General features: G+C 44.4%; 1 protein-coding gene across 1 annotated transcript in view; it reads left to right on the top strand.

Annotated features, from left to right (window-relative positions):
* LOC148683219 (uncharacterized) overlaps positions 1–11619 on the top strand; it is a 104609-nt gene extending 92990 nt beyond the window's left edge. The window contains 1 exon segment of the mRNA XM_060269682.2: positions 11157–11619. Coding sequence (XP_060125665.2) covers positions 11157–11450 — 294 coding nt within the window. The 3' untranslated portion in view covers positions 11451–11619.
* The last annotated feature ends 591 nt before the right edge of the window (positions 11620–12210 follow it).

Here is a 12210-nt window from a genome sequence, read left to right as displayed (position 1 = left end):
GAATCTCAAGTAATAACTGAGTGCTGCAGAATGGAAAGGACATACTTTTGTCAATTCAAAATGGCCCACTCCACCCGCTCTCTCAGGGACTTAGTTATGGCAAGTTCTCCAGGAGCCCATGGAACTAGAAAGCTAGCCCTAAAGGCTGGGACTGAGGTGCAGGGAAGGTGTAAATTGGTATCCTACTAGCAGGCTTAAACACTGGCCCTCAAAGTCCTGTGACCAGGCCAAAGAGCGAGATAGTAAGACTTATCCAGTGATTATGGAAGGGGTCCAACACCAGCAAGAGTCTATAAGGCACTCCTCTTGAGTCTTCCGGTTGATGAAAACAGCACAGGCAAGAAGGGGTGAGCAAAGTTATACATCAGGAACAAGGGAGGCAGACAGATAAAAATTTGCATTGGATCAAGATGGCCCAATGGTCTGGGTCTCCTTGTGTGCAAGAAATCTCAGGAACACCTTCATAACCAGCAGCAGATGGACTCCTCTTTAGCCTTCCTGTTGCTGCAAACAGCACAGGTCTCCTGCTTCTTCAACCCAGGAGCCTTTCCTTCCCTTGCCTCTCTTTTCCTATTTAGCTTGGACTCCCTCCATGCAGACTGAAGGTGTAAATGGGTGAATATACCCTTTTCCTTAAAGCTCAAGCACTCTCTGCCATGTCTTCCATTCTCCAAAGGACCACAGACCCTGTGTGGTGCCTGGGATCCCATGGGCTCTCGCCACTGCTGGGCAGAGAGAGGGGCAGGCACCCGACTTCTGCAACAATACATTGGACTGGAGCGCAAGGTTGTTTTCACCCTTCTCCCTGGTGAAACATCCACAAAAGAGATTTTCTTTGGGGAAGGAGACATATTTTCCCTGCCAGGGAGACTAAAAAGGAGTGAGGGAAATATTTTAACAGCAGCAGAGTGACGGTGCTTGTCTGGTGTCAATAAGCAGGGAGTTCCAAAGAGTAGTGCTGCCAACCCTGAAAGATGGATCCCTTGGAATCATTGTATGAGGTTTGGGGAAGAAACAAAAATTTGCTGAAAAGGTAAACACCATGGTGGATATCACCTATAGAGGCTCTACCTGTTAAAAAAGTTGAATATGGAAGGGAGGTGGGCCACATATGTAGAGATTTTGGTGAAATCAGACAGAGGATGGAAATTAAAACCATACAATGAACTAGAGGAGTTTTTGACTGGATGGTTGCGATACCACCAAGTTAATGATGTGTTGTTGAAATATAAAAAATAGGTTTTGAAGACAAAAAGTCTAAATTTCAAATTGAATTGTTGGAAGGCAGAAGCAAACTGTTATCCAAATTGTATAACTTTCTGTTAGAATGGTTTACAAAAGATGAATTGATGAAAGAAGTGATGATTAAATGGGGAATGGATTTTGGTTATAATATTCAATCAATCAAAAATTTTATTGCATTAGCCGGTTGGCCATAGCACATAACACATAAAACATAAAAAATCCTAGCAGTAACCTACCACTATTATACAGAGCATGTATAAAAAACACTTACAAAACAATAATATTGAGTATGAAATTATGGAATGAAACATTGAAATTTCCAGCATGTGCCGCTTTGAAAGGAAATGTAATGAAAATGATGTATAGATGGTACTTAACACCAGTGAAATTAGCTAAAATCTACAGGATGAGTAATATTGAGTGTTGGAAATGTAAAGAAAAAGATGGTGAATTTTTTCATATATTGGGCATGAGAAAAAGTAAAAGGATTCTGGGAAATGATCTACAATGAACTGAAAAAAGATGTTTAAGTATACTTTCCCCAAAAAACCTGAAGCAATTTTGCTAGGTTTAATGGGGGAGGAAATTGCAAAGGTAGATCAGAGACTATTTATGTATAAATAAATAAACGACTGTAGCGAGGATTTTACTATCCCCAAAGTGGAAATTACAGGAGATACCGACGATTGAGGAGTGGCAAACAAAGATGATACACTATGCTGAACTGGTGAAGTTGACCTGCGGGATCTGAAATCAGGGCGAGACAAAGTTCCAGAGAGAATGGAGTAAATGAATTGATTATATTAAGAATAACTGTAGAGGTTTGAAGACACTTGTGGGATTGAAATAAATCCTACGATGTGAACTCGAGTTATAAGAAGGAACTACGGGACTTAGACTGAGAAAGAAAGCCGAATGGCAGGAGGGAGGGAAGTCATAAGCTCGGCAGAGTGAATGGATTGAGAAGGGTGAATATAGGTTGAAATGTAATTTGTTTTGTTTATTTGGAAAATTTAATAAAAATTATTTAAAAAGAAAAAAAGAGTGATCCATTGGAAGTGCAAAGCAACCATTATGACATTGATACATGAGCCAGTTCTTCTTGCTGTTTGGTTCCATCTTCGTTTTGTTCTTTCTTTGCATCTTCTCCTCACCCCTCATCATACCTGTGGGATGTGGTTGTGGTCTCAGATGAGGGAGAAGGGGGAGGGTTATTGAGAACCTGGGACTTGTATTTTGTGTCAAGGGGGAGAAGTTCTCCAGGTGTCGTGTTTCAAAAGGAGAGAGAGAGAGAGACAGAGACAGAGAGAGAGACAGAGAGAGACAGAGAGAGAATCACAAGCTGAACAGGGGAAATAAGAAGTGGGGCAGGATCCCAGCTTCAGCAACACTCATATCCACCCCAGAGTCGCTTGCTCTGCCCCAGAACCCCTCAAGCTGAGCTAGAGACCCTGGAGGCACATTTGCCTACAGAAACCTTCCCTGGTGTCCACAGGGTCCCATCTCTCCCATTTCTCCCCCCTCCCACTCAATTTTAGCAAAGCAATTTTACTTAATTTAACACATTTTAGAGTCTAAAACCACCCTCCAGTCGTTTGCACTGAGCTTTGGGAAAGAGGAGGAGAAATATTGCTTTCCGGCAGGTCAGTGTTGTATATTGGCGGCCGCCAGGCACGTGACAATGCAAATCGCCCTTCTCATCGCCGCACGTCGCGGCACACCAGCCAGCGTCTCGCTGACAAACTTAAAGAAGCTGGCTGGATGAGCTCAACCTGAAACTTGCTGAGCAAAGGATTGTGCTGGCAGAGAAATCAGCGGCTTGTGAAGCCTTATTACAGGAGATTGCAACCAACACAGCAATTGGCAAGTGTTTCTTACAGTCATAATTATATAGTCCATATAGGGCGGCACAGAGTTAAATTTTTTAACTTTTTTAATGGTGGTGTGCCTCGTGATTTTTTTCACGGAACAAGTGTGCCGTGGCCCAAAAAAGGTTGAGAAACACTGATCTAAAGAATAGGCCTACTCCCTGAAAACTCCCCCCCCCAATCTCAGGGTCAATGTGTTTTGGCACCTGCTGGGGGCTCACATTCCACTGACTAGAGCCCTCACCCCATCAGACTTTCTCCTTTCCACCACTGCTTTCTCATTCTGGCCCAAACAATCATGGTGGCTGTCATGGGCTCAGGAGGTGGGGGACAGGGAGGAGTTGTCCATGCAGGATCCCCCAGAGGAAACAGCAAGACTGGGTCAGACCCTGGTGAGCTCAATGAACCATCCACGGGGAGGATCCAAGAAAGGTCTGGAGAAGAATATGGGAGCCAGCTGTATGCCTTCTTCCCCTCCCCTCTGAACTGTAAGTCAGTTAAGTCAGGAGAGGATCCTAGGAATGTCTTAGTGGAGAGGGTTCTCCTTGTCCCATCCAGGCTCCCGATAAGTCACCCTACAGAACTGGCCTCATCTACAGAACTGCCAGAGTCAGGCTCTGGCTCAACCACTCTGCCTATTGCACCACTGGCTCCTGCTATGTGTTTAAACGGGGAATGTAAAAGTCTGCTAAGTTATAGAACTTGCTAGCGCAAGTTAGGAAGGATATTAATAAACAATATATCCTCTCCTGCCTCCCTGAACATTCCCACATTCTCTTCCCTGGGTGAGTCCCTGGGTAAGAAAAGGAGAATGCATGGGGTGAAAAGCTATAGGTTTGCTTGGTCATGAAGGGGGAAATAACTGACAATGCTGGGGTCAACTGGAGAATAGCCCCCTCCCTGAAAGCTCCCCACCACCACTGGCGTCTCAGGGTCAATGTGGTTTGGCACCTCCTGAGGGCTCACATTCCACTGACTAGAGCCCTCACCCCATCAGACTTTCTCCTCCTTTCCATCACTGCTTTCACATTCTGCCCAAACAATAATGGTGTTCCAAGGGGGATTGGGGTACTGGTCAGATGAGGCTGGGGGCAGGTAGGAGTTGCCTGTGCAGGCTCCCCCAGAGGGACCGGCTAGACTGGGGCAGACTCTGGGGAGCTCAATGAACCATCCACGGGGAGGATCCTAGACGGGTCTTAGTGGGGAGGGTTCCCCTTGTCCTGTCCAGGCTCCCCATCAGTCACCCTACAGAACTGGCCTCGTCTAAAGAACTGCCAGACTCAGGCTCTGGCTCAACCACTCGGCTTATTGCACTACTGGCTCCACCTTGGGAACCGACAGACTCTCCCAGCCCCAGCCTGAGGTCAAGCACAGTGTTGTACCCAACTCTGTCAGCCGTTCCTCAAAAGGATTCATTTCCAAACCCTTGATTATCTTAGTTGCCCTTCTCTGCACACGTTCCAGCCTGCCAATATCATTCTTAAATTGTGGTGCCCAGAACTGGACACAGGATTCCAGGGGTGGTCTGACCAACACAGAATAGAATGTGACTGTTACTTCCCTGGATCTGGACACTATACCTCTGTTGATGCAGCCTAGAAGAGCATTACCTTGTTAAGCTTGTGATCTATTAAGACCCCTAGATCTCTTTCACTTGTACTACTGGCAAGTCATGTGTCCCCCATCTTATATTTGTGCTCCGGTTATTCCTCCTAAATTCTCTCTGAATGGCTATATGGTGCCCCTGGACTTACGCTGCCTCATTCTCAGCCACCCACATTTAAATGTTAATGAAAGAATTAAAAGCTGCTCTGCCACCTTTTTATTTTATAATAAAATAGTCTGGTTCCATCCCAGTTCAAGTGGAGCCCATCCCTTTTGTACAGGCCCAGGTTGCTCCAAAATGTTCACCAGTTCAGAACAAATCCAAACTCCTTCTCCAAACACTATTATGTCACCCAAACATTGAGACCACAAGGCTCTGCTTGTTTGTCCAGAAAGTGGTGTCCACAAAGTGGTGTTAGGGAAAGAGTGTTCAGACCCCTGGGCTCTCACTTGTGGGGCTCTGTCCTCTCCCCCATGCTTTGTAATATCTACATGCAGCTGCTGGGAGAGATCATCAGGGGGTTTGGGCTGGGTGTTCATCAGTATGCGGATGATACCCAGCTCTACCTCTCTTTCAAATCAGAACCAATGAAGGCGGTGAAGGTCCAGTGTGAGTGCCTGGAGGTGGTTGGAGAATGGATGGTGGCTAACAGATTGAGGTTGAATCCTGACAAGACAGAAGTACTGTTTGTGGGGGACAGGAGGCGGGCAGGTGTGGAGACTCCCTGGTCCTGAATGGGGTAACTGTGCCCCTGAAGGACCAGGTGCGCAGCCTGGGAGACATTTTGGACACCCATCTGGTATGCAGGCAGAGACCCTACCTGCCTGTGGACTGTCTCACCAGAGTGGTGCATGCTCTAGTTATCTCCCGCTTGGACTACTGCCATTCGCTCTACATGGGGCTACCTTTGAAGGTGATCTGGAAACTACAACTGATCCAGAATGCGGCAGCTAAACTGGGGACTGGGAGCGGCCATCAAGACCACATAACACCGGTCTTGAAATACCTACATTGGCTCCTAGTATGTTTCCAAGAACAATTCAAAGTATTGGTGCTGACCTTGAAAGCCCTAAACAGCCTCGGCCCAGTATACCTGAAGGAGCGTCTCCACCCCCATCGTTCTGCCCAGACACTGAGGTCCAGCGCCGAGGGCCTTCTGGCGATTCCCTCCCTGCAAGAAGTGAGGTTACAGGGAACCAGGCATAGGGCCTTCTTGGTAGTGGAACCTGCCCTGTGGAACGCCCTCCCATCGTCTGTCAAGGAAATAAACAACTATGCAACTTTTAGAAGACATCTGAAGGCAGCCCTGTTTAAGGAAGTTTTTAATGACTGATGTTTTAATGTACTTTTAATCTTTAGTTGGAAGTCGACTTCATTTCTAAGGCAGAAATTCTTTTCCTGCAAAAATTTTTCCCCTGTGATGTGCCAGTCATTAACTAATACAAAATAAATGTCAGTAATTAGAGAAGCCACCCAATGAGCAGGAAAAGAGGACTGGGGATCTTGGTGGAACAGAGTCAGTTTCGTCTCTGAACTCTGTGTTAACTTAGCTCAGTTGAACACAAAAATAGTGCATAAACATTTTTCCTGAAACACACCAGCAGATGGTTTTTTTATTGCTGCTTAGAATAATTGTTCACTGGGTTAGATCTTTCTGTGTTGAGTTTTCAACAGACATTTTGCAAAGTTCTGATTTTGTAAACTGCTTTGAGGTTTTATAACAACCAAGAAGTATTAACCTTGTGAACTGAAATAAATGAACTTTTGTTTCTTGTGAGGGGGAATTCTACTTATTTTTTGGAATTTTTCCTTGGGACAATTACACAAAGGCAGATATTCCAAAAATCGCAGCATTGCAAACTTTAAAAGGATTTAAGTGTTTAATCAATGTGCTTTTTCAGACTTCACTAAAAATGATAATGATACTAATTTTGTTTTATCTTTCCCCTCACCCCTCACGAGAAACTAAGCCATGAAGTGGGGAATCCAACCCATCAGGTGAAGGGAATTGTGGGAGGATCAGTCTTGTTTTTTGCCAATGGATCTGAAGGACTAACAGTGGAGAAAATGGAATGGGATTTCCTACCCCAAAGGGGTGGCCTGGGCTTTTAGCTGGGGGAATTCAGTGACGGTAAACTGCAGCACCCAAGTCCCACTGACCGGTTTGGACAACGGCTAGACATGGTGAATGAGACAACACTGAGGATCAAAGACCTGGAGTTGGATGACGGTGGAATCTACAATGCTCGTATCTGGTTGACTAAATCATTGTTTCAAGAACAGAGTTTCAGCCTCACTGTTTATGGTAAGTTATTGCTTTCACTGTTTAGCTCATGGAATAGAATCAGCACCATTCTCTTTATACGTACTGGGATGGGGCAGGCAAACCTTATGCTGATTTCATTTATGTTCCACAGAGTGATTGTTTCAATCATACTGTCTATGGTAAGCAACCATGTTCACAGTTCTGAACAAGGTTCAGGATTGGTGCCATTTTTCCTGAGAGTAGAGGGACACAAACTTCATGTTGCTTTCATTTGTGTTTAACAGAGCCAGTGCCAAAACCACAGATAGGCCACCAAGTGGAATCCATAACTCCAGGTGGATGTAATGTGACCTTGCGATGCCACACACCTGGAAGGGAAGAGCTCAAGTTCTCCTGGGAAACTGGGGGTCTGCACAGGGCCTTAGGAAAGAGTGTGAATCAGTTCCAGGTTTCTGACAATGGCCGGGAGCTCCGGGTCTTCTACTGGAGCAGTTCTTTCGACTCCAAATTCACCTGCCTGGTCAGCAATCCTGTTGATCAAAAAAGAACCTCCTTTGACTTTCTCAACATCTGCCTGACTGATGAAGGTGAGCAATGTATCCTGTCCTTCATTATCCAAAGGAGGTTCTTGTGATGGCGAATAGGCAGGATGGCCCTTAACATGAGGGATTTTAGGAGTTGTGTTTGTAGTCATAAATGCTGCTCTTCGCGTGCTTGTGAGCAGAATTGGAGCATACACAGCACTCCTTAATGACTGCCCTGATCCTGTGAATTGCTGCTGCTGCCCCCATCTCCTTCTATTCCTAGCATAAGAAATAGATTCAGAGCAGACAAGTGTGTCTGACAGGCATTCACAGTCCAAATTATTGCAATACAAATGGGACAGATTAGCAACGCTTGCTTATTTCATGTTATTTATTCTACTGCTCTGGGCCAGGTCTGAATCTCGGGGCCAGGGGTTCAAGCCCCATGTCGTGTTAGAGCACCGGGCACCTTTTGTCTCTCCTCACCTCAGCACACCTGCCCTCTCTCCGGAGGTCGCCAGGCTGCCCTTCCCTGAGGATGACTAAGCTATACCTGGTTGATCTAACTTAGGGTTTCACACACCAACGGTAGCTGCCACCATCAATCTGCTTTAACCAAGCAAATTGAGACTAATATTTACGTTACTCTGGTAGAGGGCTAAGCAGCCAAGGACTGAAATTAGCAATGTGACTCAGAAAGGATCAAACCCACAAAATACCTTTTAACTATTTATTATAAAAGATAGTTAAACAATAATAAATTATTATTATTATTATGTTTGATGGATCTCTGTATTTTAATGTCTGATGGATTTCTGTATTTTAGAATTTCTGTTTTGTTGGAAGCCGCCCAGAGTGGCTGGGGGAACCCGGCCAGATGGGCGGGGTATAAATAATAAATTATTATTAAATTATTATTATTAAACAGAATATAACAGTTCTCAAGAAAGGGATTACAACCTTAAAACAAGAAAGCAAGCTAACTTATTAATACATACTTAGAAGAAGATAGGAACCATAGCTGAGTCTTTCCGTCCCAGCAAACTGCAGCCTCAAGCCTTTAGCATCCTCAGGCTTTCAAAAGTAGCAGGACAGACAACAAAGGCGTACCTTCCAAACCATGCTGCAAAGAATAACTTTCTCTTTCGGACTTAAATCTTCAAGGAAGCCCTCAAGGCGTATGCCTGACCCCACGTGGAATTGTAGATGGTTATCCAATCCACGTTAGCCTAGCTTTACATTCAAATGAACCAATCAAAGGATTAACAAACAGTGATCTTGTCAATCAATTAGGGAGATTCTACAGATGCCCTGTGTTTACTCATTAATCACCCTGTAGAGCAATTAACTTCCTTGGTTCTCACACACACTGGAGAACCCTTTCCTCCCTAACTGCTTATCGCAGGAATGTGAAATTTACCAGCTGCAAGGCTGTGGCTTTTTACACTAAATCAAAGAGCAAGAGAAGGGTGAGAACACCCTCCTTTCTGGGGTTCAAAAGTTGAGTTTCCCAGCCAGGTCTCTCTCCAAAGCCATAGTCCCACCAGGCTTTGCAATCTCCCATCATACTTTGCAAGAACCAGTGATATAAGCACATATAATATCATGACACCCCACCTTGGGCAAAAGATCCCTGCAATCCAGGGGGTTGGACTAGATTACTTCTCCCTTCCACCTCTACAATTCTATGATTCTATGAGAGTCACTCTGGCGATTGTTATTAGAGTATGTTTTGAGAGACTCTTAATGCTCATTGCAGGTGGACAGTTTGGACTCTCGAGTTGGATTCCATGGCTTATTGCTTCCCTCATATCTCTTCTGGTGATAATGGTGATGGTGATGGTGATGGTGATGTGCTGGAAGATCAGATTAGAAAGGAATGGAAGAGGTAGGACCATCTCAATTGATTTTCTTTCCATCTCCCTTGAAAAGGGGGGTTCCTGCCAAATACAGTGGTACCTGGAGTTACAAACGCCTCAGGTTACAAACGCTTCAGGTTACAAACTCTGCTAACCTGGAAGAGTTACATCAAGTTGAGAACTTTGCCCCAGGATGAGAACAGAAATTGTGTGCCTGTGGTGCAGCGGCAGCAAGAGGCCCCTTTAGGGAAAACACACCTCTAGTTCAGAACAGTTTCAGGTTAAGAACGGACTTCCGGAAGGAATGAAGTTTGTAACTAGAGGTACCACTGTATACCTCTACCATTCTTTTGCTTATCCCGAATGGCAGAGACTGGTCAGTGCCATGGACTCAATAATGTGTCTCATTTTGCATTCCACAGGTGTTTGCTCTTTGATGCAAGAGAAAGTGAAAAGTTGTCTTACAATCTGGAACTCAGAGAGGAGCCACCCAGAAGATGGTGATGATAATGTGAGATGATTGTTGTACAAAGTAATGAAAGGGTGATTGGTAGATAATAACAATGAAAGCACCTGATACATTTGGGAGCCATTTGTTACTAATGAAATTATTATTAAAATTGTAATCTGTTATTTTTAAAACAGATTTCAAACAGGCTAGTGACCTGATAATAAATAGCCATCAATTTGGCACAACCTGTCCCTACGAACCATCTTTGCTAGTCTGCAGGAGGCTTCTCTAAAAATTATATTTTGCTGTCACTGGACTCCATCCAATCCAGCCAAAATAAACACGAGCATCTCTCCCTTATGCTTCAAACGATTATATTTTCTTTTTCTTTAAAAAAATTTTTTTGCAATAATATAGAAACAAACAAAAACAATATATAAAAGAAAAAGAAAGAAAAATAACAGACATACATAAAAAACAAAACAAAATAAATACAAAAATACATATATACAGCTTATATTTTTACAATTTGTCAACCTAGACTGATGCTCTTCCGAGCCTGTGACTTCCTTCCTTCTCTACATTGGTTTTTTCCTGTATCTTCTTTATTTCACTTTCCTACGTTCACCTCTGTCCCTTTCGCCTTATACTCTCCCTATAATTATTATGGTCAGAGATTTTTTATTTTAATGATTGCCAGCATTATGTAAAACCTGTCAGTATTTTAAAATCTTTACAACACTTTTTAATATATTCAATAAACTTACTCCAATCCATCAAAAACCCAAATGTTCTGATCAAAAGACCTAACAAATGGATTATGGCACAAGGGGAGGCAGGCAGTGTGCAAAGATCCCGTTCCCATCAGGAGAACATGCATTCCTAGTTAAAGTGAACAGAATTGAACCCTCCCCTCTCCAGCTAGTGAATGGAGAATTCAGGCCTCTGGCTGCAGGGCTCTGCTTCCCACATCCTTCCCCCAGTGAACCCAACAGGATTGCACTCTCCACTCACCAGCTGTTCTGGACTTTCCCCAAAATACTTTTTTGGTTGAATATTTTTCATTGATGATAACTAAGTGCTGGAGAATGGAAAGGACATACTGGTACTTTTCTCAATTCAAAATGGCCAATTCCACCCGCTCTCTCGGGGACTTAGTTATGGCAAGTTGTTCAGCAGCCCATGGAACTAGAAAGCTAGCCCTAAAGGCTGAGACTGAGGTGCAGGGAAGGCGCAAATTGGTATCCTTTCTTAGAGAACCCGGGACTTTGACAGGACTTTAATTTGGGTTCAGGTGGGTCAAATGTCCCTCCTCTCATATTTTTTCTCCAATGCAGATTGAACACTGCATCCCACAGACCAACATAAGAGATCAGGCACATCTCCTGGAGCTACGGCCAAGGAATTCACTGAGGGTCCCTAAGAGGAAAGAGCCATTGAAGACCTCTCAATGCTCCCATTTGAGCTGGAGCTACAGCCTACCCAGTGCCTTTAAAAATTGCTCCCAAGAGTCCCGTGACCAGGCCAAAGAGCAATGCAGCAAGATTTATCCAGTGACTATGGAGGGGGTCTCCTTGAGAGCAAGGAGTGCCAGAAAGGCCTTCATCACCAGCACCTACAAGAGTGTATAAGGCATTCCTCTTCAGCCTTGCTGTTGCTGGAAACAGCATAGGTCTCTGGCTCCTTCAACCCAGGTGCCTTTCCTTGCCTTGCCTTGCTTCTCTTTTCCTATTTAGCTTGGACTCCCTCCATGCAGACTGAAGGTGTAAATGGGTAAATAAACTATATTTCTTAAAGCTACAGCAGTCTCTACCGTGTCTTCCATTCTCCAAAGGACCACAGACCCTGTGTGGTGCCTGGGATCCCTTGTGCTCTTGCCACTGCTGGGCAGAGAGAGGGGCAGGCACCCAACTTTTGGAACAATACATTGGATTGGAGTGCAAGGTTGTTTTCACTCTTCTCCCTGGCAAAACATCTACAAAAGAGATTTTCTTTGGGGAAGGAGACATATTTTCCCTGCCAGGGAGACTAAAAAGGAGTGAGGGAAATATTTTAACCTGGGACTTGTATTTTGTGTCAAGGGGGAGAAGTTCTTCAGGTGTCGTGTTTCAAAAGGAGAGAAAAAGAGATAGAATCACAAGATGAACAGGGGAAATAAGAAGTGGGGCAGGATCCCAGCTTCAGCACCACACATATCAACCCCAGAGTGGCTTGCTCTGCCCCAGAACCCCTCAAAATAAGCTGGGCTAGAGACCCTAGAGGCACATTTGCCTACAGAGACCTTCCCTTGTTTCCATGGGGTCCCATCTCCTCCCCCCTCCATTTTAGCAAAACAATTTTGCTTAATTTAACACATTTTGTGCTATTTTCACTAATACTTGCATTGCCCCC

The sequence above is a fragment of the Zootoca vivipara genome, chromosome 16 (genome assembly GCF_965207765.1).
Source record: "Zootoca vivipara chromosome 16, rZooViv2.hap1.1, whole genome shotgun sequence".
NCBI lineage: Eukaryota > Metazoa > Chordata > Lepidosauria > Squamata > Lacertidae > Zootoca > Zootoca vivipara.
The sequence above is the reverse complement of the archived record's forward strand: the minus strand, read 5'-3'. Positions and strand labels throughout refer to the sequence as shown.